Here is a 25,347-nt window from a genome sequence, read left to right on the forward strand (position 1 = left end):
ATGTCTACAATAAGCAAGACCAGGAAAGCAGTCCCTAACAGTCTTGGACTTGCCATTTCCAGATTATTCTCTCGAGCACGGCTCAATGTATATGTTTATGCGTGTCGCTCACTGTAAGAGGAACAAGTATGCTTTGTTGGCTGGAAATGCTTGAAGTGGCAACCCTATATATAGGCATTGTAACGAGGCAAGATTTTTGAATTAATTGTAAAGGTGACGAGACATGGTTTTTGAAAAGTTCTTAAAATATTTCTAGTGCCGGCTCTCATTTGTTAGCAAATGATCTTGAGTACTAAAGGGGGGGTGTTGGTGGTGGGGTGGCGGTCCTGTGGAGGACTGTCTTTTTCTGTCTGTATGCAATAGACTACAAGCTTTATCTTTTTTACTTAGAAGTGTCTCGTAATATTTGACTTGGGCAATGGGAGCAGGAGCATGCATTCTGTTAATATTAATTTGAACTCCACTTTTGAATTCACGTATTAATTCCCATGTACTGGTAGCTGTCTTGCCTTGATTTATGCTAGCGATTGTCTCCTTGAGCTCAAGTTTATCCGCTAACGGTAGTGATTCATGCACACAGATATCTGTCTACTCCGCGTGTATGCTAACAATGGGCTATATAAGCCTGCACGACAAACTGGGTTGTTGATCAGTCAATATTTCTTAATTATTTCTGTTACGCTTGAATTAAATTTATTTTCCCGACACTTTCCATCATTGAATCTACTGAGATCTGTCCTCAAAAACCGTGTTCGAATGTCTGACTTATGTACTTTAAATTAAAATCATGATGCCTGTTAATTCTGGTGTATGGAAGCACACTGTCCTTGCATCGCTGCTAGGAGAGCGTAACGCCATCAGCGTGGTTAACATACTGAACAGTCTTCTATTCCTGCGCAAATTGAATTCAGTTCCATGCATGCACGGATTATCACTTCCTTTGACGGCATGCTTTATTAAGTCTACGTGAGAGTGCAAGTACATATAATTTCTGTCTCCTTTTTATTTGCACTAAATTAATCTTTTAATTAATTTAGTCACTGAATTATTTTAGTAGCCCTAACAGATTTGTATGGAGACAGAGGAGTGTTTAAGAAGGAAATGGACACGACCAATTGGTTTCCGCAATTAGATTATGGCCAATTGGTTGATTAATCAAGGATTGACAATTGGCAATTAACAAGGGGTGGAGAGTAAAAGGGGGTGGCGTGCAATAAATATGCATTAATTAGCAGCTAGCTGGTTATCCGCGCATTGCGTTGGCAGTTGCTGTTGGTTATAATAATCACTTCGGACTTATTAAAAAAAACTAAAAAGTAAGTTTGATAAAAATATATAGCTTAATTATATAATAATTAAAAATTAAATGATGAAATAATTCAAATTATTTTAAAAATTAATGAAAAATATAATAAAAAACAAATAAAAAAATAACAGAGTTTAATTGAAGGATAAAATTTAATAGCAAATAAAAAAATTACCCAATCAATTAAATAAATTTTAAAAAATTGGATAAATCTCTTAAATTTAAATTAATTTTTAAAATTTATAATCTATAAAATCTTAAATTTAAATTTAGCCTGTTTGAAATTGACTAGAATGAAAAAAAAAGTTTTTACTCATTCAAGTTTGAGTAATATTCATGGTGAAAAGGTTAAGTTAAAATATGTTATAATTATTAAGAAATATATCAATAACCTTAAAGTTTGGCAAAATTACTTTTATACAAAGTCTATATAAATAAAAGGTTTAGGTTTTCTCAAACTTTCATCTCTAGCCTCTCCAGCCTCCTCTCCTCCCTACTCTCCATTTAGCTCCCTCTTACTCTTTTCTCCAGCAAAAGATCTAGCAACAATTAAATCAAAGTAGTGACAGTTCCTGCTCCTAACAATCTTGATTTCATTGGTGTGCAGTATGTAGAGACTCTAATTGAATTATTATCTCCCAGCACACCATAAATTTCATTGGATATCATATAATAAACAATTAGTTTTTATTTAATTTGATTTAATATATCATATATTTTATTGGAAGAGAACCGATTCTTGGGATGCATTTCTGAGACCTATATCTTGCTATGTTTTTCTTTCTGATGACAAATAGTTCCTTGTGAATATGCAGTTTATGTTGGCTGCGTGCGTTTTGCTTGCATGTTGGCGATGTTAAAGGCTCTCCAGAAGCACTCAAAATTCTTTAAAATTTCATCCAGCTTGCTTCCGTTTTCTTTTATATCTGACATTCTTATCGAGAATCAGAAGTTGTCCCTCCAGTAATCTTCTATTTGGGTTTTGCCGTAAATTTTCCTCTATCGTGGGAAACTATGAGATGAACAACAGGAAGCTGGCTTCAATAGAGTGTGAAGTCTGGGTGGGTAGTGAATATAAGCTTTGAATTATGACTTGTAATTTGATAATAAAGGATGATGGTCGTGGGTTTCAAAACCATTTTTATTTCATCTTCAGATACCATCACTGCGTCCTATGTTACCTTACACAGATGTCTAATCATCCAGAAACCATATTACAAGACCGGGAAAAAGAAAGTTTCAAGAACTATTTTCTTCTAATTACCTTTTATGAGGCGTTCCTGCTCTGTCTTTCCAGTAGAACTAATAGGCAGACAGCCCATTTATATGTGGAGGGATGAATGTTCCTTCATTTCTTGACCCACTAGCAAGAAATAGAGGGAGGCTACAATTTCGAGGTAATTTGTTGGCTGTGTGAAACAAGCTCCCTCCTCAAGATTTTGCCCGCAGCAGACTTTGGAATGGCGCTGATGAAACCCACTCTTCTCACTTTCTTGTATGGGGCAACCTAAGATTTTCATGCAAAAAGATCAGAAGAGTGCAATCTTAGAGTCTACTTTAAGTTAAGGGGAAGAAGTTATCAGACCAACCTGATTAGCAACAAATTGAATGACTTGTTCTTCAGTGAGTTCCGAACCAGCTGCTCTCACCACATATGCCATCGGTATCTGTCCAGCTTCTTCATCTTCCACACTGCAAAATGTGTTAATATATTTAGATAGATCTCAGAGAGGTAAAGAGAGAGATGTGAAAAGACAGCTTACGGTATAACTGCTGCATCAAGTACTTGGGGATGACCCAGAAGAATAGCTTCCAATTCTGCCGGAGCCACCTGCATTTACCACCAGATTAAACGAATCCCCGAAATTGATAAAGAAAGGAGCTTGGTTTTGGATTGTTGGGAGAGCTAAGCTTTTCGCTGAAACATGATGAGAATCGATGAAAAGGCAGGCTGAAATACCTGATACCCGTTATGCTTGATCAGCTCCTTTATCCGATCAACAAGATGAAGAAATCCATCTTCATCAAGATAACCCATATCACCAGTTTTTAGCCACCCGTCTGGATCAATTGTTGCAGCCGTAGCAGCCTCATTTCCCAAGTACCCTTTCATTATAGTAGGACTCTTTAACCACAGCTCTCCTTTTCCACCAGGTGGCAAAGCTGATCCTGTTTCAGTATCCACAATCTTAGCACTGAAAGTCGGCACTAGCCGTCCACAAGAAGCTGGGTGTTTCTTAGCCTGCTCATCAGAAATGAAAAATGTTGCTGCGGCACAGCTTTCTGTAAGCCCATATCCTTGCCTTAGCTCTACCCACGGAAACCTTCGCCTAAACTCATCAGACAAGTCCTTGCTCAACGGGGCAGCCCCAGATCCCACCCTTCTTAAAGATGACAAGTCACGCTTAACTTTGCTGCCATTCTTCACTAGCCCAAGTATCACTGGAGGGACAGCAGGTATGTTATTAATTTTGTAAGCTTGAACAGCATCAAGCATTGCTTGAAAATCAAATCTTCGCATTAGAACTGTCGTAATCCCTGCACAAAATAATCCTAACCCAAAAAATGCGAGGCCATAGATGTGAAATATAGGGATGAAGCACAAGAATGTGTCATTTTGTGATGAAGTTGCGAAGACAGACCATTTGAGGAGTGTCATGACGGCTATAAAGTTCGAATGCGTTAATATCACACCTTTGCTTGTGCCAGTAGTACCTGAAGAGTATAGTATAGCTGCAGTGTCTGATTGAGTTATACCGACCTGTGGTAACTCGAGCGGATCACTGTATTCAATCAGTTCTTCGACAGATAGTGAATCGCCATTCGACTCACGAGTTGTGACTAGCGTAGGCACTCCAATTTCTAACAACTTATGCAGCTCCTCTGGCGATGATATAACAAGTTTAGCACCCGAATCCTGTATTTGTTTAGAAATTTCTGATTTTGTGTTGACGGGATTGGCAGGACTCAGGATTGCTCCAGTGGAAAATATAGCGAGACATATTGTCGGATACAAGATTGAGTTTTGTGACAGAAGAAACACCACATCACCTTTTCGGACTCCTAGGCCATTGTACAAGCCTGATGCAAGGGCACGGATAGATCGATGGAGCTGTGAGTAGTTGACTTGGTGGTTGGTGGCCAAATCAATAAGGGCAACTTTAGTCGGCGCATGATCAGGATGAGGGAATTGGGATAGCACATAAGTGGTAGTGTCTATGTCATGTCTGGTTGGGATTTGGAAATTCTCTCCGAGTTGATGCAATGAGTGGTAAATCCCGGTAAGTGGATCGAAACCACTCTTGGATTGGGCAGTGTCAGCTTCCTCCTCGGTGATGATTCTAGTCGTCCACGATTCATCGACAGACATTATTTGGTGAAATTTGCTAAGCTACTGACAATGTTCTAGACTGAACCCTGCGCTGCATAAATTCTATCTAAGCAATTGCTATTTATACAATGAACCTAAAAGAAAATGAGTTTTCACTGTTTGTTACTGTAGCTCAGCTTAAATTCATTTTTCTTAATTCTTATTTTTTTTAATTACCATTAATTTTAATTCAAAAGGCATGTTACTAATAAAAAAAGTATTTTGTTAAAAAAAATGAAAGAATCGGATTTGGTGGAGTAATTTTTTATTTGGCTAGATTATTAAAGCTTTCCTAAAATATATTGCCGTAAAATTAGTTATGACATGTATTAACATTTGTAAAACTTAAACGTGTGTAAATATAAGATTAATCTATTTAATATTATATTTAGGCAACAAATGTTTTTCTTATTTTATTTTTCATATTCAATGTTATTAGAGTTATTTATTAAAGATTATAATAATTGTTTTATATAAAAAAATTATTATAATCTTTAACTTGAATGAATTAAAATTAAATATTTTATACACGAATTCCTCAACATGGAAACCATATTTGAACCTGGACAATCAACATCGGTAAACACGTCGACGATTGACGTAATAGCCGGCTAGAACGATAAGATCAACTAATATGGTATCTTTCGATTTCTACCTTCACGTTGGATGGATATAAGAGACGTGAAGTCATGTGTCTTTATCACATGCCATGAAACCTTGTCTTACTTCTCAAGGCTAATATACTGCTGCCGGCCAGAATATAAAGAAGTTAAGTTTGATGAAAATAACAAGACAACAGGCTAGTTTACACTCGTAAGAGATCACTTTACGAGTATCGCAGAACCCCATATATGGACGGGGTCTTGAAAAATTCGTTCTTGTCCTCTTATTTTTCCAGGTGGGAGTTTTAGCTTTTGAGGGCCCAATACTGGGAAAATGTCAAGGCTTTTTAGCATATTATATTATCTCTCAAGCAACACAAGGAGTGCCTAAAAGAGGGTGACCACCTTGGAATTACCCTTTAGTCTCCATCGATAGTCCTTAATCCTTAAAATTTGCTTACAAAAATCTAGCTAGTTGTCTTGTTCGATAGGCGGAATCAAGCTATTAATCTGCTTCCTTGTCTATCAGCATTCTATACTGAGAAGAAACTGTCCACCCACCAGTGCTTGTGCTAGGGAGAGACCGAAGAAGACTTGCAGTCAAACGAATTAACGATATTCAAGCTTGATTCTGGGATGTTATGAAATCTATGCCTGCTCAAATCATTATCAGAAACCGAAGGCCGAAGGGGCCATTTTATCCAAGGATTAAGAAGAAACTGGCACACCGACTAGTTTTCTTTTTGGTGTTGGACCTATACAAGTGCCCCATAGAGACATAAGATCCCAACAATAACATTAGCTAAAGCCTTTTCCACTTCTTAGGATACTATAAAGTACTACGCAACATGGAATCTTTCCTTTTCTTTCCAAGTTGATATGAAAGGTCATCTGAACGAGAAAGTAAATAGCATCCATTTCTTAACTTTTATTAATTTATTGAATAGAACAGGTTGATGAACTGCTGGAATTGGAGCTGGAGATGTTCCGTTCTGGTTCTCGAGACACCTGCTTGCTCTTCAAGTCTTGTTTCGGTGCCGTTTCAGGCAAAAACGGCTCAACTGCTGCAGAAGGATCACTGTACTTGAATGCCAACCCAATTTCAAATTGCTCTGGTTTAAGAGGGCGGGGGTTCAAAACGCCTGAGCATGGATCAACTGCAAGTCCAGCTGTAAGATAGCAGGATAGGGACTCGCTGGAGTTTGTCCACAGATGGACTTCTGATCTCGGCACCTCAATAGCTTTATTCAAGCAAAGATTCACGGGCTCTGACTCTTTAATCTTGCTTGACAACATGGACTCACCGCTGGAGTTTGTCCCCGGATGAGTTCGTGATTCCAGCTCCTTCAAGAGCTCGTCAAGAGACTTGAGCACTGGCTGTTTAGACATGAACCCATCATGACTTGAACAAGGTTTGCCATCTATCATAATCAAACCCGTATGAAATTGGGGTTCACTTCCATCATTATGGGGTTTTGGGCGAACAGCCATTTTTATTGTCTCTTTACCTTGACAAAGAAAGTGTTGGCTTGCTTTCAGTGTCTTAAGATCATAACTTGATAAGCCCTTTTATAGTGATAGCAGAGGCTAAGCTCAATCCGGTCCACGTTTTACATTTTTCCAGGAACAAGATTCTCTTTTTTCAATTTTCAAAGCATTCCTATCTCTGTCAGAATAAGGGTAAGTGGAGATCAAGAACCTGAAATATGTGTTTATCCAAAGTTGTTGACGATTGATGGGGTTTCTATCTATTGAGAATATTTTTAAAATGTAAAAACAAATATGAACTTTTTTACTGCAAAAGCAAAAACGAATGAGATGCCATTGAGGCTTGATTAGACTTTCGATTCTAGAAGTGGTTCTGCATGTTTTCTTGGAAAAACAAATCAGTGCACCTCCTGGATAAATAATTGCAAAATGTTAGTTTTGGTCACTCAACAACATAAATACAAGTCTTTTGATAGTTTTGAAACAACTTGTTTTCTTTTCTTTTTCTTTTTTTCTCTTTTCATGAAATTAAGCAAGTTCTTTGAAATGTTTTTCAAGGAGTCTTTTATTTTACTATCTAAGATTCTTGGATCTTTTGTATTAGTTCTGTGATTGTATTTGTCTGACCTTGATAGAGTTCAAAGGCTGAACAATCATCAATTATTTTACCGTCCACAATGGAAGCGAGCGTCTTCGATTAAAAAAAGTAGTATCTTTTCTGTTTAATTGTTTTTGCTGGCAATATCTTTGGATGAGGTAGCCCACACTCGTTTTACAAACCCAATAATGATTTCACCTGGCTTTTGGATCTATGAATTGAGCTAGCCCAAGAAGATTGGCCTGTCCTGGCCCGGTCCATGTTGAGTGGAAAGTTGGTCCAGCAAATTAACAAAGCAGCCATGAGCAGGAGGCTCCTGGTCCCTCGTCCTCCGAAGTCCAACCTGCCAATGCTATTGGCAACAAAACATCCCTTCGACCAGAAGAAAATTAAAGACCGGCAAAAGTCTTTAAAAGGATTAAAAATTGAAGCATGAATGATCGTTGCACTATTCACCGTGTTTTGTCAATTCTTGGATTCTTTTTTTTTTAATATAATTAGGTATTTGTACCAATTTACATGTACCATGACTAATCCTTAGACTTATTGAACATCCTATAAGCCCAATAAATAAATAAGACACCGCCAAAATGACAGGCGTGTACACTGAGACTTGAACTCAGGATGCATAGACAGAAAAACTCTGCTAGAACTGTTGGGCTACAAGCCTTGGTACTTCTTGTTGGATTCTTAATAGGTGGGGTAGTATACCATATCTAAAATAAAATAATGATGATTTATAACCTTTATGTTATAAATTGGATAATCATATCCAAATTATTAAATGCTTATGTTTTAACACAAAAATATATGTGGGTATAATTTTTTTTTGTATTCTCAAGCATGTTGAGCTAATATATATCATTATCATATGTATATTTGCAAAAATGTATTGGGTCGTCATTAAATAAACTGAAGTGTTGTTGGTCTAGTCAAATTCAAATCTAAAACTTGTTAGGTCTGGTAATATGTACTAGATTCAAATAACTTAAATTAGCATCTTACCAGGGCAATAAGGTGAGCTTGTCATGTGTTATCTGAAAATATAAGCCCGATGGTTTTTTAAGGATTTTTATCGTCGTACTTTGGGTATAACCATATTCACTATGCTAATAAATTCAAATATAATACATAAATCTAACCGCATCAATTCTATAAATTTTTACATAAAATTTAAAGAAATTTTTTTCTCAACAAATAAGTTTAATTAAAAAAAATATATGTTCCACCAAAATCATTATGTATATTAAAATCTATTATGATTCATCATATCTTCATATTTTAGCTAGATAAAATGAATGAAATATAATTAATAATACAACTCAAAATGTTATAAAAAATAAAATTATATTATAGTTCTTACTCATCACAAAAGGAATGATGCTCATATTTACGTGTTTTTCTTTCTTTTTTTTATATGTATTTAAGAGTATTTCTTTTTCATTAGAGTATTATGATAATTTTTTATCTAAAAAGATATTTATTTAAATATTTAAAAGTCATCATGTCAACTAAATTTTTTTTTTTATAGATACAAATTATATTGATTTATTAAGTACTAGATATAAACTTTAACTAGAAAAAATAGATGGGATTGTTAAGATAAATTAATTAACTAATTATTTAATATAAAAACTCTATTCCTATACTACTTAGATTTTTGAGATATCATAACTTAATTTAATAAATACTTTTATTTTTTTATTTTTTAAAGCAATACTTGAATAAATTTAGTTAAAACATCAATTTACTATTTTTTTAAGACAAAAATCACTATAAAAACCATCCATCGTCAACAGATTTGTTTTTATATGCTTATATAAGGAATCTGAATCCTATAAAATGATCCAAGGAAGTAAATTTACAGTGTACTTAAAACTTTACCTTGTGAGTAACATTCAATACCCTAAACTTTACAAAGCTACATGACATATTGACATCCATTCCCAAGTTGATTTCTACTAACAATTACCTTTTTTTACCTCATTCTTATCAGTATATGCTCGGTAAAAAAAACTGAGAATCAAATCGAAGCCAGCCATTGTTGGTGAGCTTGATTATTCTCTCACATGGTATAATCCAAGGAGCAGCAGATATAATCCCAAATGGGTACTCTGCCGAAAGTCTTTGATTATTATCAAGAAGTAGATAGATATAATGGATTACATTTTGAAGCCAGGTGTCATATGCATGGCCTTAGACTACCCTCTCTTCCCTTCCAATACTGATCACCACCCCTTTCTCTCCTTTTTTCCGTACTTTTTTCTTGTTTCCTTCTTCTTCTTCTCCCTCCAAACCACAACCTCTAATTTAAACCCTTCACCCTCTGTCTTTCTCCACCATTGCTCTGAGTTCTCTCTTAAAACCCTTCTTCACTCTCTCTGTTTCTCTATCTAGTTTTTTTCTAAGCTTATTTTCTCCCCTGCTACCATGTCTGTGGCAGACCTAACCACATCCCCCGTTACTTCCACATATACAAAGACAAGCAGTCGCTTACACTCTCCACAGCTTTCTCTCTCACCCACCCGTCTCTCTGTTCACTTTAGTCGCTCGCCTAGACCAAACCCTCGAGCCCAAAACTTCAAGATCACTTGCTCTGTCAAGTAATTAAGCTCCTCTCTCTCTCTTCTTTCTTGATGCGCGCATAATTAGTTGACTTCCTTTTACCGTGTTTCTTTCTTCTTTGAGCAGTCAAGTTCCATCCCCAGTTGCAGTTCAGACTGAAGAAGCCAAAAACAAGTCTGAATGCTTTGGTGTTTTCTGCCAAACATATGATCTCAAAGCTGTAAATGCTTCTACCCCTCATAATATTTGTGCGCATGCTTATGTCTAATGCAATCATGCTCTGCATATTTTGATCATGTTTAATTAATATGTTGAATTAGTGAAGTCTTTTGGGGCAACTAGTTCTTGTAAGACATGACTGCACAGTTGCTGTTTGTAAATACGAGCTACAATGTTAGTTTCCTTTCTTTCGTGTCTATTATTAGTAAAATTTGCATATTTTTCTTTCAAACTAAACTCTATAGATCTGTCGACTTGAATATTTTTATTGAGTTAATAAAACACAAAGATGGCCAAATATTTCTACGATTTGTCAGTTATTTACAATTTGTTGTCTTTTCATGTATCCTTTGTTGTTGTCTTTGCTGTTGGATTTATTTGGTTCACGTCGAGTGGATTGATATATATACAGGAAGAGGAGACAAAAACATGGAAGAAATTAATTAACGTAGCGGTTTCAGGTGCTGCCGGAATGATATCTAATCACTTACTTTTTAAAGTAAGCAATCATAATTCTTTCTCTCTCTTTTTTTTGGATCATATGATGCCGATTTTTTCCTCTCTGGGTACAGAAATACTCTCAACTTGTTAGTGAACTAGTGAAAGCATTTATAGAAAGCTGTTGCATAAAACTAAAGGGTCTGCATTTGAAAGGGGACTTCCACTTATAATAATGTTCAGAAACTCAAGAAGTAGCCACGATAAGGAATCTAAATAAACCAACTGGAAGGTTTTTTAGTTTTGATGAAGGGCATACCTGGATGTTCATCGTGTTTCGTTACATATTGGATTTAGGATTTGGAAGAGAATGTCTGGGCTCTGTTGTGGCAGTTACTCTTGTTTTCTCTAAATGCCTGGTAGAAGTGTTTCAAATACTAAGGCAAATGTGAATAGATCATTAATTTCTGTAAAATCTCTAAATCATGCCCTGATAATTAACCTTCATCTTGTTGAATGCCACAGTAGCATTCGTTTGCATTTTAACTCCAGGAATTATTTCTGTAGGCCAAACAAATGTTCTATATGAACGTTAATATTAATGCTTGTATCTGAATAGACCACTGACTTGTCCTCTTATCCCAGCTTGCATCTGGTGAGGTTTTCGGCCCAGATCAGCCAATTGCGTTGAAACTACTTGGATCTGAAAGATCATTCCAAGCTCTTGAAGGTATTATCTTGAGTGTCTATTCACCTAAAAATTTTAGAGGATCAGATATAAATGTTTTTTCTATCTAGCGAGCAGGTAATCAGCATATGCATGTATCTTTCACATAGATCAAAATTCTTGATGGATTTCCATGCGTAGAGACCAAGACACATAATAATATTAATCACAAAGAAAAGGACTTAAAATTTCGATTTCCATGTGCAGAGACCAAGACACATAATTATATTAATCATAAAGAAAAGGACTTAAAAGTCCCTGAATCTAATGCTCATAAAAGAAACTGGCATACTTTTGGAGCAATCCTGGAAAGTCATAATTGAAGAGATATAGAATACATTTTATTGTCTTTGGACGCATGATGAGCTTCTTGTAATTTGGAATGACAATTCAGATTTCTCCATGCTCTTCAAAATGTTGTCTTTGTACAAGCAGGGGTAGCAATGGAACTTGAGGATTCTTTGTATCCATTGTTGAGGGAGGTGAGTATCGGAATAAATCCTTATGAGGTGTTTGAAGATGTAGAATGGGCTCTTCTGATAGGAGCAAAGCCGCGAGGGCCTGGGATGGAACGTGCTGGCTTATTAGATATCAACGGGCAGATTTTTGCTGAGCAGGTACATTCTTCATAATCACATCTTGTAATCTTTTTTTTTTTTTTTTGTCTTTGTTGCTGCTTTTTGTTTTTTATAGTCTTTGTTTTAAACATGATAGGGAAAGGCTCTCAATGCTGTTGCATCTCGCAATGTCAAGGTGATAGTAGTTGGAAACCCTTGTAACACCAAGTAAGTAAACATATTGATGCCACCAATCTAGCTTTGGTTACCTTTGATTCCTCTCACTGCTTATGTGGCTCCCTTGGATTCTTGTCATGGTCATCTCGTTTCTTCTTGGTGCAGTGCATTAATTTGTTTGAAAAATGCTCCAAACATACCCGCAAAGAATTTTCATGCTTTAACAAGGTTGGATGAGAATAGGGCAAAATGCCAGGTAACTATTGATCTTGAATATTAACTTTTTCTATAATCAGCGGAAAACATCCCTCAAGCCAATAAGCTAAAGTGGTAATGATTTTTGCAGCTTGCCTTGAAAGCAGGTGTTTTCTATGACAAAGTGTCAAATATGACCATATGGGGCAATCACTCAACCACTCAGGTTACCTTTGTTTTCTTTTTATTATTACTATTACTATTATTTTTTGTGTTGAAAGGAGTGTGCTTGCGTTAAATTCCCCTGGTCTATTCCAAAATGTATTCCTATAAGATTTTCTGCAGGTTCCAGACTTTCTAAATGCTAGAATCAATGGTTTACCTGTCAAGGAGGTTATCAAGGATCATAAGTGGTTAGAGGAAGAGTTCACTGAGAAGGTCCAGAAGGTAAGACTTGTTACATCCTGAGATTTACAGAACGAATAAACATGACTACTGGAATGTGCAATGAACCAGCATGGTAATTGTGGAAACCCAATTGGGTGTATACTTGTACTTTGGTTTGCAGAGAGGTGGAGTGCTGATTCAGAAATGGGGACGGTCTTCAGCTGCATCAACTGCTGTGTCGATTGCTGATGCCATGAAGTCCCTAGTAACTCCCACCCCTGAGGGTGATTGGTTTTCTTCTGGAGTAAGTTCATGTTGGGTTGGATGTGGAATATATGTTTTCCCTTTTGTGCTTTTGCGTTTTATGCAAGTTAAGAACCAGGCTGCAATTTCTGAAGCATCATACAGTTACAGATTGTCATTTATCCTTTCACACACAGAAAACACTAGGAATAGAATTCCGGATGCCATTCAATTAGGTTTACTGACAATCTTGCAATGAAATTTATTCCTCAGTTTCCCTGACTGTAAAAAAGTGTAGTTCCACGCTTATTGCAGAGTGTAGCATCACCTCTATGTAATGATCAAAGATCTTAATGAAATATTCAAGTTGACATCCTCATTTGCTTAAACTTGCTTCAGTTGCATCTCCATTCTCATAATTTACATGAAAACGCAGGTTTATACCAATGGGAATCCTTATGGTATAGCACAGGATATAGTTTTCAGCATGCCTTGTAGATCAAAAGTAAGTTGTCTTTTAGAAATTTCCTTCATACATATATATGTTGAGTACCGCTGCTACGAAAATTCAGCATGCCTTGTAGATCAAAAGTAAGTTCTCTTTTAGAAATTTTCTTCCTTCATACATATATATGTCGAGTACCGCTGCTACAAAAATTGTTCGCATTTTCCAGGGAGACGGTGACTATGAACTCGTCAAGGACGTTACATTTGATGAGTATCTTCTCAAGAGAATTGCTAAGGTACATGTTCATTGTACAGATTGAGAGTCCGGTGAAGACATCACAAGCATTTGCGAGAATGATAGCCAGTAATTTTGTTGATTGTGTCCTCAGTTTTGGATGTTCTACTTCTGAAGACAACAGGATAGTTTCCTATGATTTTGATTGTTCCTAGCAATGTACATTAAGATGCACGCATGGTCACCAAGAATTTACACACGTGGACCAGTTTTTTATGTTTTGCCGTCATTTTGCAGTCTGAAGCCGAATTGCTAGCTGAGAAGAGATGTGTGGCCCACCTCACAGGAGAGGTAGATGTCAAACTAATCACATCGTTGCTTCCTTGTGCTGATTCTGCTCATCAATTACCAACTATTCTGCTCTTTTCAGGGTGTTGCATTCTGTGATCTACCAGAAGACACGATGCTTCCTGGGGAAATGTAATAGAAGTCACTCACAGTTCTTGCTTGCTGGAATTTTTCTTCCAGCAACTGAAATGGAGCTCGTGGAATAGAAACCAGATGATGCAATTAGATCGTTACTCAACATGATCCGGAACAGCCTGAGCTGGTAATACTTTGTAGTATGGCCACTTGGTAACTTTTAGTTTACAAATCATTGCTGTTGTTGGGTCTTGAAGATCAGATGGTCATTGCAAGATGTACCTTAATATTTCCTTTATTGATATAGATACTTGTGCTTCTACAATTCTATGTTTTAAGATTGCGTTTGTACAGTTGCTTGTTTCCGATATAAAAAATATGGAAAGAACAAACATTAGGAAAAAAAAACGTGTTTAATTGAAAAACCAAAATTACTACATAAGGTTGTTTATACAAAAATATAATAATTAAAAATATATTAAATTATTTTTTTATTTTTAACATAAAACTGATGAAAAATACTAAAAACAAATAATTTAATATTTTTTTTAAATAAATAAACAAACTCACTCAAACCCGAAATGAAGTGTTCAACTTTTCCCCACAAAAAAATGATATTTTCCCATCCAAAAAGATAGATGAAAAGCTTATTTGAAAAAATAATAATAATTATTTTTTAAATAATTTTTCATATTAAAAAACATGTTAATTATATTTTTTTATTTTTTAAAAATTATTTTTAATATCTATATATCAAAATGATTTTAAAAAAAGTATAGTTATAATTAATTTTTATATCTAAAAACATGTTAATTATATATTTTTTTATTTTTTAAAAATTATTTTTAATATCTACACATCAAAATAATTTTAAAAAACTAAAAACATATATCATATCTACACATCAAAATAATTTAAAAAACTAAAAACAAATAAATTTAAAGTTAATAAAAAAAAAAAATTCTTTCAAATATAGATTTAACAGGCAAAAACAAATACACCAACTTAAAATCTGCACTAACTAGTAACTACAAAGAGAACTACAGCAAGTAATCAACGTAGAGGATGGAAAACAATCCCCCAACGATTCCCATGCATAAAAGTCAATAAAATTCAGAACAAATAACCCAGAAGGGCGGCTCAAAAAAAAAACAGTAAGAAGGCATTGCTAGCAATTTCATATGATTACAGTGAAATGAAGCCAAGCAAGAATAACAATCATAAAGTAATGGTTTATCCTGATGTCAAGCTGTCCTAATAGATCTATATGGAATTAACTAACAACAAATCCCTAAAATACTCAACCAAAAAACAGGATTTGGGCACCTCTTAGCCAACTCCATTCACCTTAAGTTTACTTGGCACAGATACAGGTCCCAATTTTATAACTTACAGAGAGAATTAGGACCCAAAAGAACATCAAGAAGAGCCAACCCCGTGACACCACAGACTCTGCCTTGCCTGAGAATAAGCTAGTCATCGGCACCCAACTGGCAGGACCACCTTCTTGTTGTGGCAAACCAAAAGAAAAGATGACATCAATATTCCCATTCTTGCCAAATGACCACTCCGCCCCATTGCCACCTAAGCTCATGTTTTCTATTCTTATCATACCAGCAGTAACATGAATTGAGCTGGAAGATGCTGACTGTATGCGAAGAGCAGCATCCTTGGAAGGGAACTCCGAAGCAAGTGCAGGAGGTGCAGGAATTTTCCCCAACATGTGACTGGCCTGCTTGATGAATGGATATTTGAAACCTGCACCATAAATGAGATACAGAAGAATGAGCCCAGAAAAACATGGAAATGTCAAAAATAGTGGCCAGTGGGCGAAATTGAGTCCAACTGAATCATGTAGATCTATCAAACAAATCTAACATCCCTAAACAGATACAGGTTAGCAAACCATAAAGAGTATTGATGAAACAAACCGGAATCTAAATTTACCAGAATCAAATTCCATAGCGTCTGGCTTTTGCTTTGATGAGGACGGATCAACGTTGCCATGTGTTTCTAATGGTTTTTGGATTGCCTTCAACACTTCCTCTGTTCCACCCTTGACATCCTGTTATGCAGTTTCTAATTAATTGCCGCATGCAGTTCAATCAGTGAATTAAGCAAAGAAGATTTGAGTAAATTCTTACCTCTTGGGGGGGAGGTTGTTGATTGGAAACAGCAATATCACTTGCAAAGATATCAGAGGGATCAAAAGACATATTCTCATCATCAGCATCAAAGAAATTGAGGTACTCTTCCAGCATGTCAAAACCTGAGGAATCTCCGCCAGTCTCTGGCTCCACGGGATTTGAAAGATCATTAGCTTCCAGGAAAAGTCCTTCACTCTGTGGAAGATTATTGAGAGCATCCAAGTATGATTCATCAAACAAATAATTCACATCAACAGCATTCACATTATTCATTGGCTCTGCATTGTATTCATTTTTGACTGCATCCGTCTCATATTGCCCAGGTAAGTCCAAGTTTTCTTCAGCTGGCAGAGATGGACCATGTCGATTTTCAGCCCCTCTTAACATGGGCTTTAGATCATCTTCACTGAAGTTTCTGGGCTGCTCCACATAGTTGCTTGCTTCCCCATAGTAGAAGTTTTGTGGAAGGGCAGTATTTTCAGATGCAATTCCAGTGTCGAAATTCTGGCCAAAAAAAGAAAAAGAATAGTGAAAAATTTAATTGGTGGTGAGGCCTTTAATCATGAAATGCAAACATGATGGATTAATGGATGAAAGCTGGGCAAAGGAGCATGGATCACAAGTAATGTTGAAGAAACAGACAATGCTTGAAAACACACCCACAACAGATTTATAGATCTTCACTATGGATAAAACACATGACTAACACAGCATATACTCTAAATAAGACAAATCAACAAGTTGGAGGACAGATATGTTCAATCTTTTTTACCATAAACCAGTAATAGAAAAAGTGAGCAAACAAGGACAACTTAGTGATCCAAATTAACAGCCAGGTACTGAAATTCTAAATAGAAAGTGAGTCCATTTGGGGGAATATGGCAATACATCTAAGAACAAGCAGTCCCCGACGAATATATGACAAGCCTAGGTGCAATAACCAAGATTGCCAAGCACAGAAGTCAAGGAATAAAAAAATGCTACATAAAATGACATAGCTTAGCGATCCAAAATACAGCTAAAGCATGGTATCTCTTATTAGGAAGCTAGCCCTTCAGAGGAATAACGTGAGAAGTCTGATGACATATTGACCCCAGAGAGCATGTTACAGAGACTAGGTGCATTAGTTTGCAACTGCAATCAATACATAGTTGATCAAAAGGGGAAAAAGAACACAAGAACTGGAAAGTAGATCCTTTTTTCTCAGGAGATTGGAGAGAACTGCAAGCCTCAACAAAAACACCTTGAAAATTATCAGATGGAAAAAATGGCTTCAAGCTGTTGTGGTCATGTAAAAGTGGCAATCCTTTTATACAAAAAAGTTACACAGACTTAAGCAAAGTGAGAAAAAAAAAAAAACCTATCATTAGAAAATAGGACTGCGGAAACAAGTTAAAAGTTTTAATATTGTCTCATCAAGGACAGAATTGACATATACACATGTGAGATCAAGCACTTCTAGATTAAGAACTTGTATCCAGATTTCTTATTACCCTGACAAAATATGCATTCTATGATTTTGAAGTTTTAACATGTATTATTTGGAGTTTAAAATGATGACAACTTTGCATATACAATGTACAGAATAAGCAACATTTGGTACTACCACTTATACAAGCAACCAAATAGCATTCCATGCTTATGAAATCCCTGCAAATACAAAGATTCGATACTACCACCTAAACAGGCAACTACATAGCATTCCATGCTTATGAACTCCCCACAAATACTTTTGTCAACTTCTTTGCATGTAAATGTTTTCATCCACACCTCAAATTCATAGAGTAGGTCTAATAGAATTTCTTAAATTTATGCATTTCTATACTGAGATCCATTTAATTTCCAACCAACCAAACAATTCAAAATAATTTACCACAAGTAACTGTACGAGTACAAACCTGGCCAAGCTCATTCATTTCCAGGTATGCATCATCACCAACTGGTGCTTCTTCAGTCAACACCATCTCTTCACTTGGCAACAGAGGCACTTCATCATCCTCCCATTCCTCCTCAATAAACGGTGCCCCATACTGCTCCCCATTCTTTGGTCCTGTCCCGCTCTTTTGGAAAATCCTGCAAAGCACAAAAGCATCCTTCCCCACCAAAAAACACAAGACAATCAACACAAAAAATCCCAACAAATTTACAATAAAAATAAAAGCTTAGACATCTTTTCTAAGATATCAATCTCACTTGAGTAATTCCTGCTTTCTCCAGCTCCTCATCAACAAGGCGGTACTCATGCATTACCCAATTAGAGCGCTGACCACGTGGAGCTCGACCCTGATGGTACACAAGGGTCTTCTTCATCCCCACAACTTGTGAGTTCTGTCGAACAGGCCGATCTTTCCCAGTCGTCTTCCAGTAACCTTTCTCAGTAGCACGATTAGTCTTAGACCCATTTCCATACTTCTTATCCAACATACTAAAGAAATACCATTCTAAATCCCTGCTCTTCAACTTCGACTTATCTACAAAATCCACAAACCGAATCCCCACATCAATAATAATCATTGATTAATAAGCCATCATTGCAAGACTAAATTATAATCACCAAACTTGAAACTCTTAACTTAATTAAATCACTTTACCATCCATAAACCCCAGTCAAGACAAGCTAATAAAGCCAGTTACTTGCCTATCAATAATTATAAGAACCCAAGTCAAATTTTAATTCAAAATCAAACCTAATCAAGCTAAATCACTAGCTAATCTACGATTAAACAAAAGAAAGGCATCAACTGCTTCACAATTACGAAAAAATCAAAGAATTCACGTAATTATGGAAAGAGCTAGACACGTGGATCTAAAGAAAGAAAGTTGTAAAAAGTTGCGACCTGGAAGATCCCACGGCTCAGATTTATAAATATCGGTGACGGAGATGGCGTCGAAGCGGAACGGTTTGTTAGTGACCTTCCGTTTAAGGTAGTACCGGACAAGTTCCTCATCGGTCGGGTGGAATCGGAACCCCGGAGCGAGTGAAGTTGCCGAGTCACTACGGCCCATCAAAATCAAAACGAGAGTTCGTTTTAGGGTTAAAAGAAAAGACTACGTAGTTTTCGGAAGAGAATATTGAAGAAAAAATCGAAATTCTTGGGGTTAGGGTTTATATGCTTCAATCGGAATCTGAAAGTCGACACGAGACAGACGAAGGAGAAGCCATCATTTTGGCGTCAAAAAGTGAGAGTCTTTCTTTTCTTTCATTTTCTTTTTAATCACAAACAAGGAGTTGATTTTTTCGAGGAAAATTCGGAGAGGGAAAAGCTCAAGCGACAAGGAGAGGCATGTGAAGTATCGCTTGATGGCAATGTGGCGGTTTTTGACGGGCTAGTTTGGGTTTAGAAAGGGGCCTATTTGCTGAGTTGAGTACGTGGCGTGTAAACAAACTGAAGCGTGGGGAAATTGAAATTGCACCCGAGAATGGGGCTTTTTGGTAGCTTTTCACACTAAATAATATATATTTTTTATTTTTTAAATTTATTTTTAATATTAAAATAATATAAAAAAATTATAATTTAAATTAAAAAAATCATTTTTTTGAAAAACGCTTTTAAATGAGAAAACGATCGGGCTGTGAGTCAGGTGTTAGGGTACTGACGCAATTGCATCCGTCAAGGAAAGGAGAGAGAGCGAGAGGAGAGAGGGGGTGGGGACGGAATGACGGTCATGTCCTCATGGTAGGCGTGAGTTTTACTGATTCTTTTCTTGTTCTCAAAGGAAAATCTTTGTTCTTGTTTCTGGATTCTTCTATTTATTTTGTATTTTGACTGGACTTTACAGGGGTTGTATGTTTATGCGTCTATACGGTATCTCATCATCATTTAAAAAAAATTGTTTGAAATTGTATTTTTAAATTATTTTTATGTGTTAATATTAAAAATAATTTTTTAAAAATAAAAAATATTATTTTAATATATTTCTAAATAATTTTTTTAACAAAAACAATCTATAATAATTATCTAATATTACATTAAATTCACGTGATAGTTAATTATTTTCCGTTGAAAAAAAGAAACCGGAAGTTGCACGTGTTTTTGTCTCATTCTCGTAGCATCCAGCTCCAGGGTTGATTTGACCCAAAATTTACATCATATGTTAAATAAGTTAACTAGTATTTTGACAAATCAATCAAAGTTATGATTAAAAAACAAAAATAACAGTTATTGACTAGAGGATGCTTGAGTACACAGTACAATTGTATTTTTTAAAAATTTTAAATTTATTTTAATATACTAATATTAAAAATATATTTTTAAATAAATATACTTTAAAAATTAACCACGACTTGGCAGGTTAGGATGTATTTCCAAGTTATGGACTAATTTGCAAATATTGAGGAAAAATTTACCAATTCATCCTCGAAAAAAAAAGTTAGCAGTCAGATAAAAAAAGAATTTACACTGGCAAATCCATGACACCCCCGCTTGGCAACAAGAACAATACTCAAAATTGGATTTATATCTTCATGTAGCTTTCTAAATCTCGCTGTTGGTTTTGAAATGGGTGATAGTTGCCCGTGTAAAAAATTCATCAAAATTTAACTCTCATTGAATTAACTTGCAACATGAATCCCACACAGGAGTGAGCAAGGAGCAAATATCCTGTGGCAGCGAATATGAGAGGAGGTGCAAATAATGGCAACCGATTCTAGAGAGATTGTGAGCCAGTAACATAAAGGGAACTTAAAACCCATTCTGAAAGCATGTATTCTTGATTAGATAACAAAATCCGAATCATGAAGTTTTGATGTTTTGCATCACAGGAGGATAAGGTGTCAATTGACAGGTAAGAGAATGGCTGATATCAGGTCAAACATAACTGTCAATTAATGATTTCCTTATCTCATCAACAATGGAAATAGGTTGGAATTCTCTAAACTTCTTTCAATGACAGATAGTTCAGTAGATGTAGTGTCCGACCCACAAAGGATGTCCAGTCATTTACTGTCATTCCAGCGGCTATCACTTCGCTGCCGCGGTTTACAGTAACAGCAACTAAAGGGACCTGGAGAAGGATGGAAAGCTCATCCAGGTCTTCAATGGATGTACGAGGATGGACCTGTCCATAGACCAAACACAAGATTTTAGTGGAAGTTCTGTGATCGCACAACTATAAAAAGTTTGTTCAAGCCTTCAAGGGGAAGCCAGTCTCTCTTACCAAACCGCCTCTGTTGGAGATGGCACAGTAACTCCCCACAAGAATGTTACCAGCTATTGTCTGCCAAAAAACTTCAACCCCTAGAACATCTCCTCGGTTTCCTGATGAAAGTTGCACGTGACAGTAGATGTAAGCACCCAAAAAATAATAACAATGAAAAGTGATAAGATATTATGCCTTTCATTAAAGTGTTCTTCAGAAAGCTTTTTTAAATATTCTTAACTTCTAACAAAACCTTTCTTTAGAACATTTTAAAGCAAAGTTCCACCAGGTGTAGGAATAAGAAGCCATGTTATACCTGTGATTCACTTTCAGGGCCTGAAATGGGATACCTGCTACTCCCGAAGAGTTTGTTCTTGACAATTTTGAGGATCTCCAAACAATTGAATTGCACACAGGGGATGAACCGGTTAGTTTATATACAATTCATTTAGACAGGTTTCAAGCTTAACTTCAGGTCTCCAACCAAGAGAGAAGCCAGCCCTAACTTAAGCACATTACAGAGAAATTAAATGAATGATGAGATCAATAATTGTTTTCAGACATCTCCAATATTTGCAGATGATTATAACAACAGCTTAATTATTATGTCACGAAACAAGTAATTCATGGATATAGAACTTTACCCTGTCAAGGTCATTGTGTCATCATTGCATGCTATACAATTCCCCAGGGCGGATAGTTTCCCCTCAGTCCGCAGAACAACTACTTGATCAGGTAGAATGTTTCTCAAGTGTTGGAGTTCTTCATGAGAAACATAAAACAATTAGTACATGAGATATCCAACAGATAACCGAGAGTTCAAAGTCTTCTATCAAGTGGGTGATCAAAAGAACTTATATTATTAAACATGAGCAAAAGGACATTCTCTTCCATTCATGAGATGCTTGCAGGTCCAACTGTTAACAATAAATTATTGGAAATTGTAAAAGGTAAGATACCAACAAGAGTTGCATTGCAGTACGTCTACAAAATCACATGAGTGATGTCAAAAAAACTAGTCCATCAAACATGTTACAATTGTTCAATGCTATAATCTAGCTGAAACAGCTGCGCTATAAACGTAGCTATAATATTCTGTTCCTACTTTCAGAATCTCATCCAACTCACCTTGATCAGTGGTGGTATGAGGCACAAGATGCCCATTCTTGTTACCTGCCAAAAGAGTACTCTTGCAATCACTAAAGTACTTCATAATTCTCACCAGCACATAGCCGTCCAATTATCCGAGTGCCAGCAATTGAGGTCTTAACAACAGGAATGGCATCAGCTAACTCTGCCTCAAAAGTGCTGCAACACTCTAGAGTCTCATACAAATCATTATAAGTAAGTCAGATAACTTGTCAGCTCAGAATTCAGACTACCTGTAGAAGCTTTCTTATCCAACAATAGCAACTAAGCAGTACGCATTGGTCAACTAACAAAAACACACCAACTTCACAACTATTCTCAAACTGAAGTCCTGCACAAATTCACGCATTAAGCGGCGCACAGATGGAGCAACCACCATCTCCTTAATGACATCATACTTGAAATAAAAAGAACAAATTCAGTAATCATATAAACAACTAGCAAGGAAAGTAATAAACTTGCGGGTCGCCATTAATGATGAAAACAAAGATGGACAGAAAGAGATGAACAAGAGTTGCTGTAAGAAAAACAGAAACGCCACTTTCTTTTTAAAAAATAACAGCAGGGAACAGAATAATTAAGAAGGAAGGAAACTGCACAATATGTCATCAAATCTACAGATGTTAACATGAACTCGTAACTTTAATTTTCCAGTACTATCTTAGAAACCAAACAGAGGCCATGAAACCTAATGGCTACCAAGTCAAACCCCCGTGATCACTCATTTTTCTTTTCATTTGAATCAAGATCACAACAAGGGGAAAAAAACTATGGGGATTTCAAACTGCCAATACAAGGCAGAGCAGCTAACTAAAACACAAGATCAAGACAAGGCGAAAAACATAACAAAATATGGCTCCTAATTGCCGTCATTTTCTTGTTGATCGAGGAACAAAAATAATAAATAGTTGAATATCGAAATAAATTACAGAAATTTATGCTTACTGTTTGTTGTTTTTGCAATGCCGGACACACTGGCGTCTGTGAAGGAGAGAGGATGGAGGGTCGTGTGGTTTTGCACCCGCCAAGGTATTTGTTTATGCCCGATTGCCGCTGCCTTTCTCTTTAACACGATGTCGCCTTGCTTCGTTCTTGGATTCTTGTTTTAGTTTTTTTCCCCTTGTTGGAGGGGAAGCTATAGTTGAACTCTTCTCTTCCTTTTTATTTTATTTTTCAAATTACTAGAGATGTTTTGATACAGTTTCTGAGTCAAGGTGCATATTATAATACCTCGTTTTTAACTATAGTACCTTTTTATTTTAACTATAACCCTCATAGATTGTATTGAATTTTTATATAAGATTATAATGATTTTAAATAAATATTCTAGAATTTAGTTTGTGATTGACTTCTTAAATAATTATTTTTGTTATTATATAATTAAATAAATAATATTTTTAAAAAATAAACCCACCCTAATAAATTAAACTAATAATTTATTATTTTTAAAATTGTATACAACCACATTTGACCGTTAAATTGTTTTAAAACTCTCCAAAGAATGTAAAGGTTTTGCCGTTTTTCTTTAAGAAAAAAAACTGAACTAAATGAAAATTAATCTAATTTTTAGTTTAATCCGATTCTAAAAATATCTGAAAAATTCTGATTTAGTTGGTCCTGTTAAACTAATAACAATGAGCCCTTCGTTTTGTTACTTGAAAAGTAAGAAAAAGACAATATCAACGTTAAGTTTTGATTATATAGTCGTCCACGATGGCCAGTAATGGCTCGTGGTCGTGGGACCTAATTCCTGCCATTACCATGTATCAAACCAGATAACTCCCTTCAGCTCTCGTTTGCACGTATACCTCCATCATGGAGAACATGATCAGCTCTGACCAGATGGGTTTATGGTCATGACTCATGACTAGCTAGCTGCGTGCTGCCCTACAGCTTTCGAAGCGGCAAGTTGGCTTGGCTCGGCTAATAAAGAGACTAATCAAGGCCGAAGTGACATCACCGGTAAGGTGTTTTGTCCAAGATTCAATTTTATTAAAAGTGGTGGAATTAATGAGTTGACTCAGTAAATTGACTGGACTCAAAATTCATGTCTCAGAGTCTGATATAGATGGAGTTTTAAATTAAATTAGAAAATTTATTAATTTAATAGAACCTAATTAACTCGAATAGATTTCCAACGACTCTATCAAATTCGGATTGACTCGATAATCTAGGTTTTTTCTACGTAAATGCCAAGAGTAACAACCATGAATTTATGTCTCTTGGTTCGGCTCAAAACCGGAAGAGTGAGAAGGGAGGCAGCTACCTGCATGACCCCGTAACCCTACTCTTGCAGGCCAAGACAGCCCAAATCACCGTGATTTTGAATTTGAATGATCATCTGGGCTTCATTGTCATCGCTTGGGAGATAAGCCCATGTTCTGGAAAATGCCCAAGAGCTGTAATGGGCTTACTCTAACCTCTCTATATATATATTGCCGTTTGCCATTGATTTTTTTAATGATTGTTTTATTTTACAGACATAATCATATCAATAACTTTCACATTCTCCCTGTTTACAAACATGACATCACTAATCCTGATTGAAAAACATAGAAAGAAGTTTGATTATTTTTTAAAAAATTAAAGTGTAAGAATAATTCTCAAATCAGTTTGTTCAGATTTTTAATTTTTTAAAAGAACTTAAAATATATCATTTAAATATATAAAAAAACTCAATTTATTTCAGTATCACTCAAATCTTCTCGGTTTTAATTAAATTAGTGCTAAATTATAACTATATATATATTCTCATTATTTTGAGTTTAAATTAACCTAACACACACACACACACACACTATTCGACTAATCTGGTTTATTCCTGAAAAAAACTGATTTTTATTGTTTAGACTATCACTGGGATTAACTTCCATGGCATCTGGGATATGAAGTTTTTTCACTTCCATGGCATCTGGGATATGAAGTTTTAAAAAAA

The 25,347-nt window shown here is 35.8% G+C and overlaps 5 protein-coding genes across 8 annotated transcripts in view; 1 reads left to right on the forward strand and 4 right to left on the reverse strand.

The window, feature by feature from the left end:
- The window catches only part of LOC105130691 (glycine-rich cell wall structural protein 2-like), a 29,180-nt gene extending 29,010 nt beyond the window's left edge, over nt 1-170 (reverse strand). Inside the window, exon 1 of one of the 3 annotated variants that reach the window (XM_011033309.1) lies at nt 3-170. In XM_011033309.1, the coding sequence (XP_011031611.1) occupies nt 3-56 (54 nt within the window). In that variant the 5' untranslated portion in view covers nt 57-170. The remainder of the gene's footprint in view (nt 1-2) is intronic. The other 2 variants (XM_011033306.1, XM_011033305.1) reach the window with 2 other exon arrangements.
- Nucleotides 171-2,690: 2,520 nt separating this feature from the next.
- Nucleotides 2,691-4,676, reverse strand: LOC105130694 (4-coumarate--CoA ligase-like 7). Its single transcript, XM_011033314.1, has 4 exons — nt 3,267-4,676; nt 3,070-3,137; nt 2,896-2,998; nt 2,691-2,813 (listed from the first exon to the last, which is right to left on the reverse strand). The coding sequence occupies exons 1-4, from the start codon at nt 4,674-4,676 to the stop codon at nt 2,691-2,693; spliced, it is 1,704 nt and encodes a 567-aa protein (XP_011031616.1).
- A 4,928-nt stretch (nt 4,677-9,604) lies between these two features.
- LOC105130696 (lactate/malate dehydrogenase family protein) lies at nt 9,605-14,320 on the forward strand. Its single transcript, XM_011033315.1, has 14 exons — nt 9,605-9,967; nt 10,056-10,149; nt 10,561-10,647; nt 11,232-11,316; nt 11,749-11,930; nt 12,028-12,098; nt 12,213-12,303; nt 12,394-12,468; nt 12,588-12,689; nt 12,811-12,933; nt 13,309-13,377; nt 13,547-13,615; nt 13,852-13,905; nt 13,985-14,320. The coding sequence occupies exons 1-14, from the start codon at nt 9,795-9,797 to the stop codon at nt 14,036-14,038; spliced, it is 1,329 nt and encodes a 442-aa protein (XP_011031617.1). The 5' UTR covers nt 9,605-9,794; the 3' UTR covers nt 14,039-14,320.
- Nucleotides 14,321-15,119: 799 nt separating this feature from the next.
- Nucleotides 15,120-19,436, reverse strand: LOC105130697 (NAC domain-containing protein 78-like). Of its 2 annotated transcripts, none has more exons than XM_011033316.1 (6): nt 18,962-19,436; nt 18,318-18,595; nt 18,023-18,217; nt 16,122-16,628; nt 15,925-16,042; nt 15,120-15,735 (listed from the first exon to the last, which is right to left on the reverse strand). In XM_011033316.1, the coding sequence occupies exons 1-6, from the start codon at nt 19,128-19,130 to the stop codon at nt 15,332-15,334; spliced, it is 1,671 nt and encodes a 556-aa protein (XP_011031618.1). In that variant the 5' UTR covers nt 19,131-19,436; the 3' UTR covers nt 15,120-15,331. The 2 variants fall into 2 exon arrangements, with proteins under 2 accessions (XP_011031618.1, XP_011031619.1); XM_011033317.1 differs by lacking the exon at nt 18,962-19,436 and adding an exon at nt 18,716-18,737.
- A 1,657-nt stretch (nt 19,437-21,093) lies between these two features.
- On the reverse strand, nt 21,094-23,517 carry LOC105130820 (eukaryotic translation initiation factor 6-2-like; the record flags this gene model as incomplete). The annotated part of the gene is made up of 7 exons (XM_011033503.1): nt 21,094-21,182; nt 21,282-21,382; nt 21,580-21,654; nt 21,908-22,025; nt 22,392-22,436; nt 22,486-22,581; nt 23,358-23,517. Coding segments are annotated over 6 exons (522 nt in total), but the record flags the coding sequence as incomplete, so codon positions are not given.
- Between the last annotated feature and the right edge of the window lie 1,830 nt (nt 23,518-25,347).

This window comes from Populus euphratica, unplaced genomic scaffold (assembly GCF_000495115.2).
Source record: "Populus euphratica unplaced genomic scaffold, PopEup_1.0 scaffold29.1, whole genome shotgun sequence".
Taxonomy (NCBI): domain Eukaryota; kingdom Viridiplantae; phylum Streptophyta; class Magnoliopsida; order Malpighiales; family Salicaceae; genus Populus; species Populus euphratica.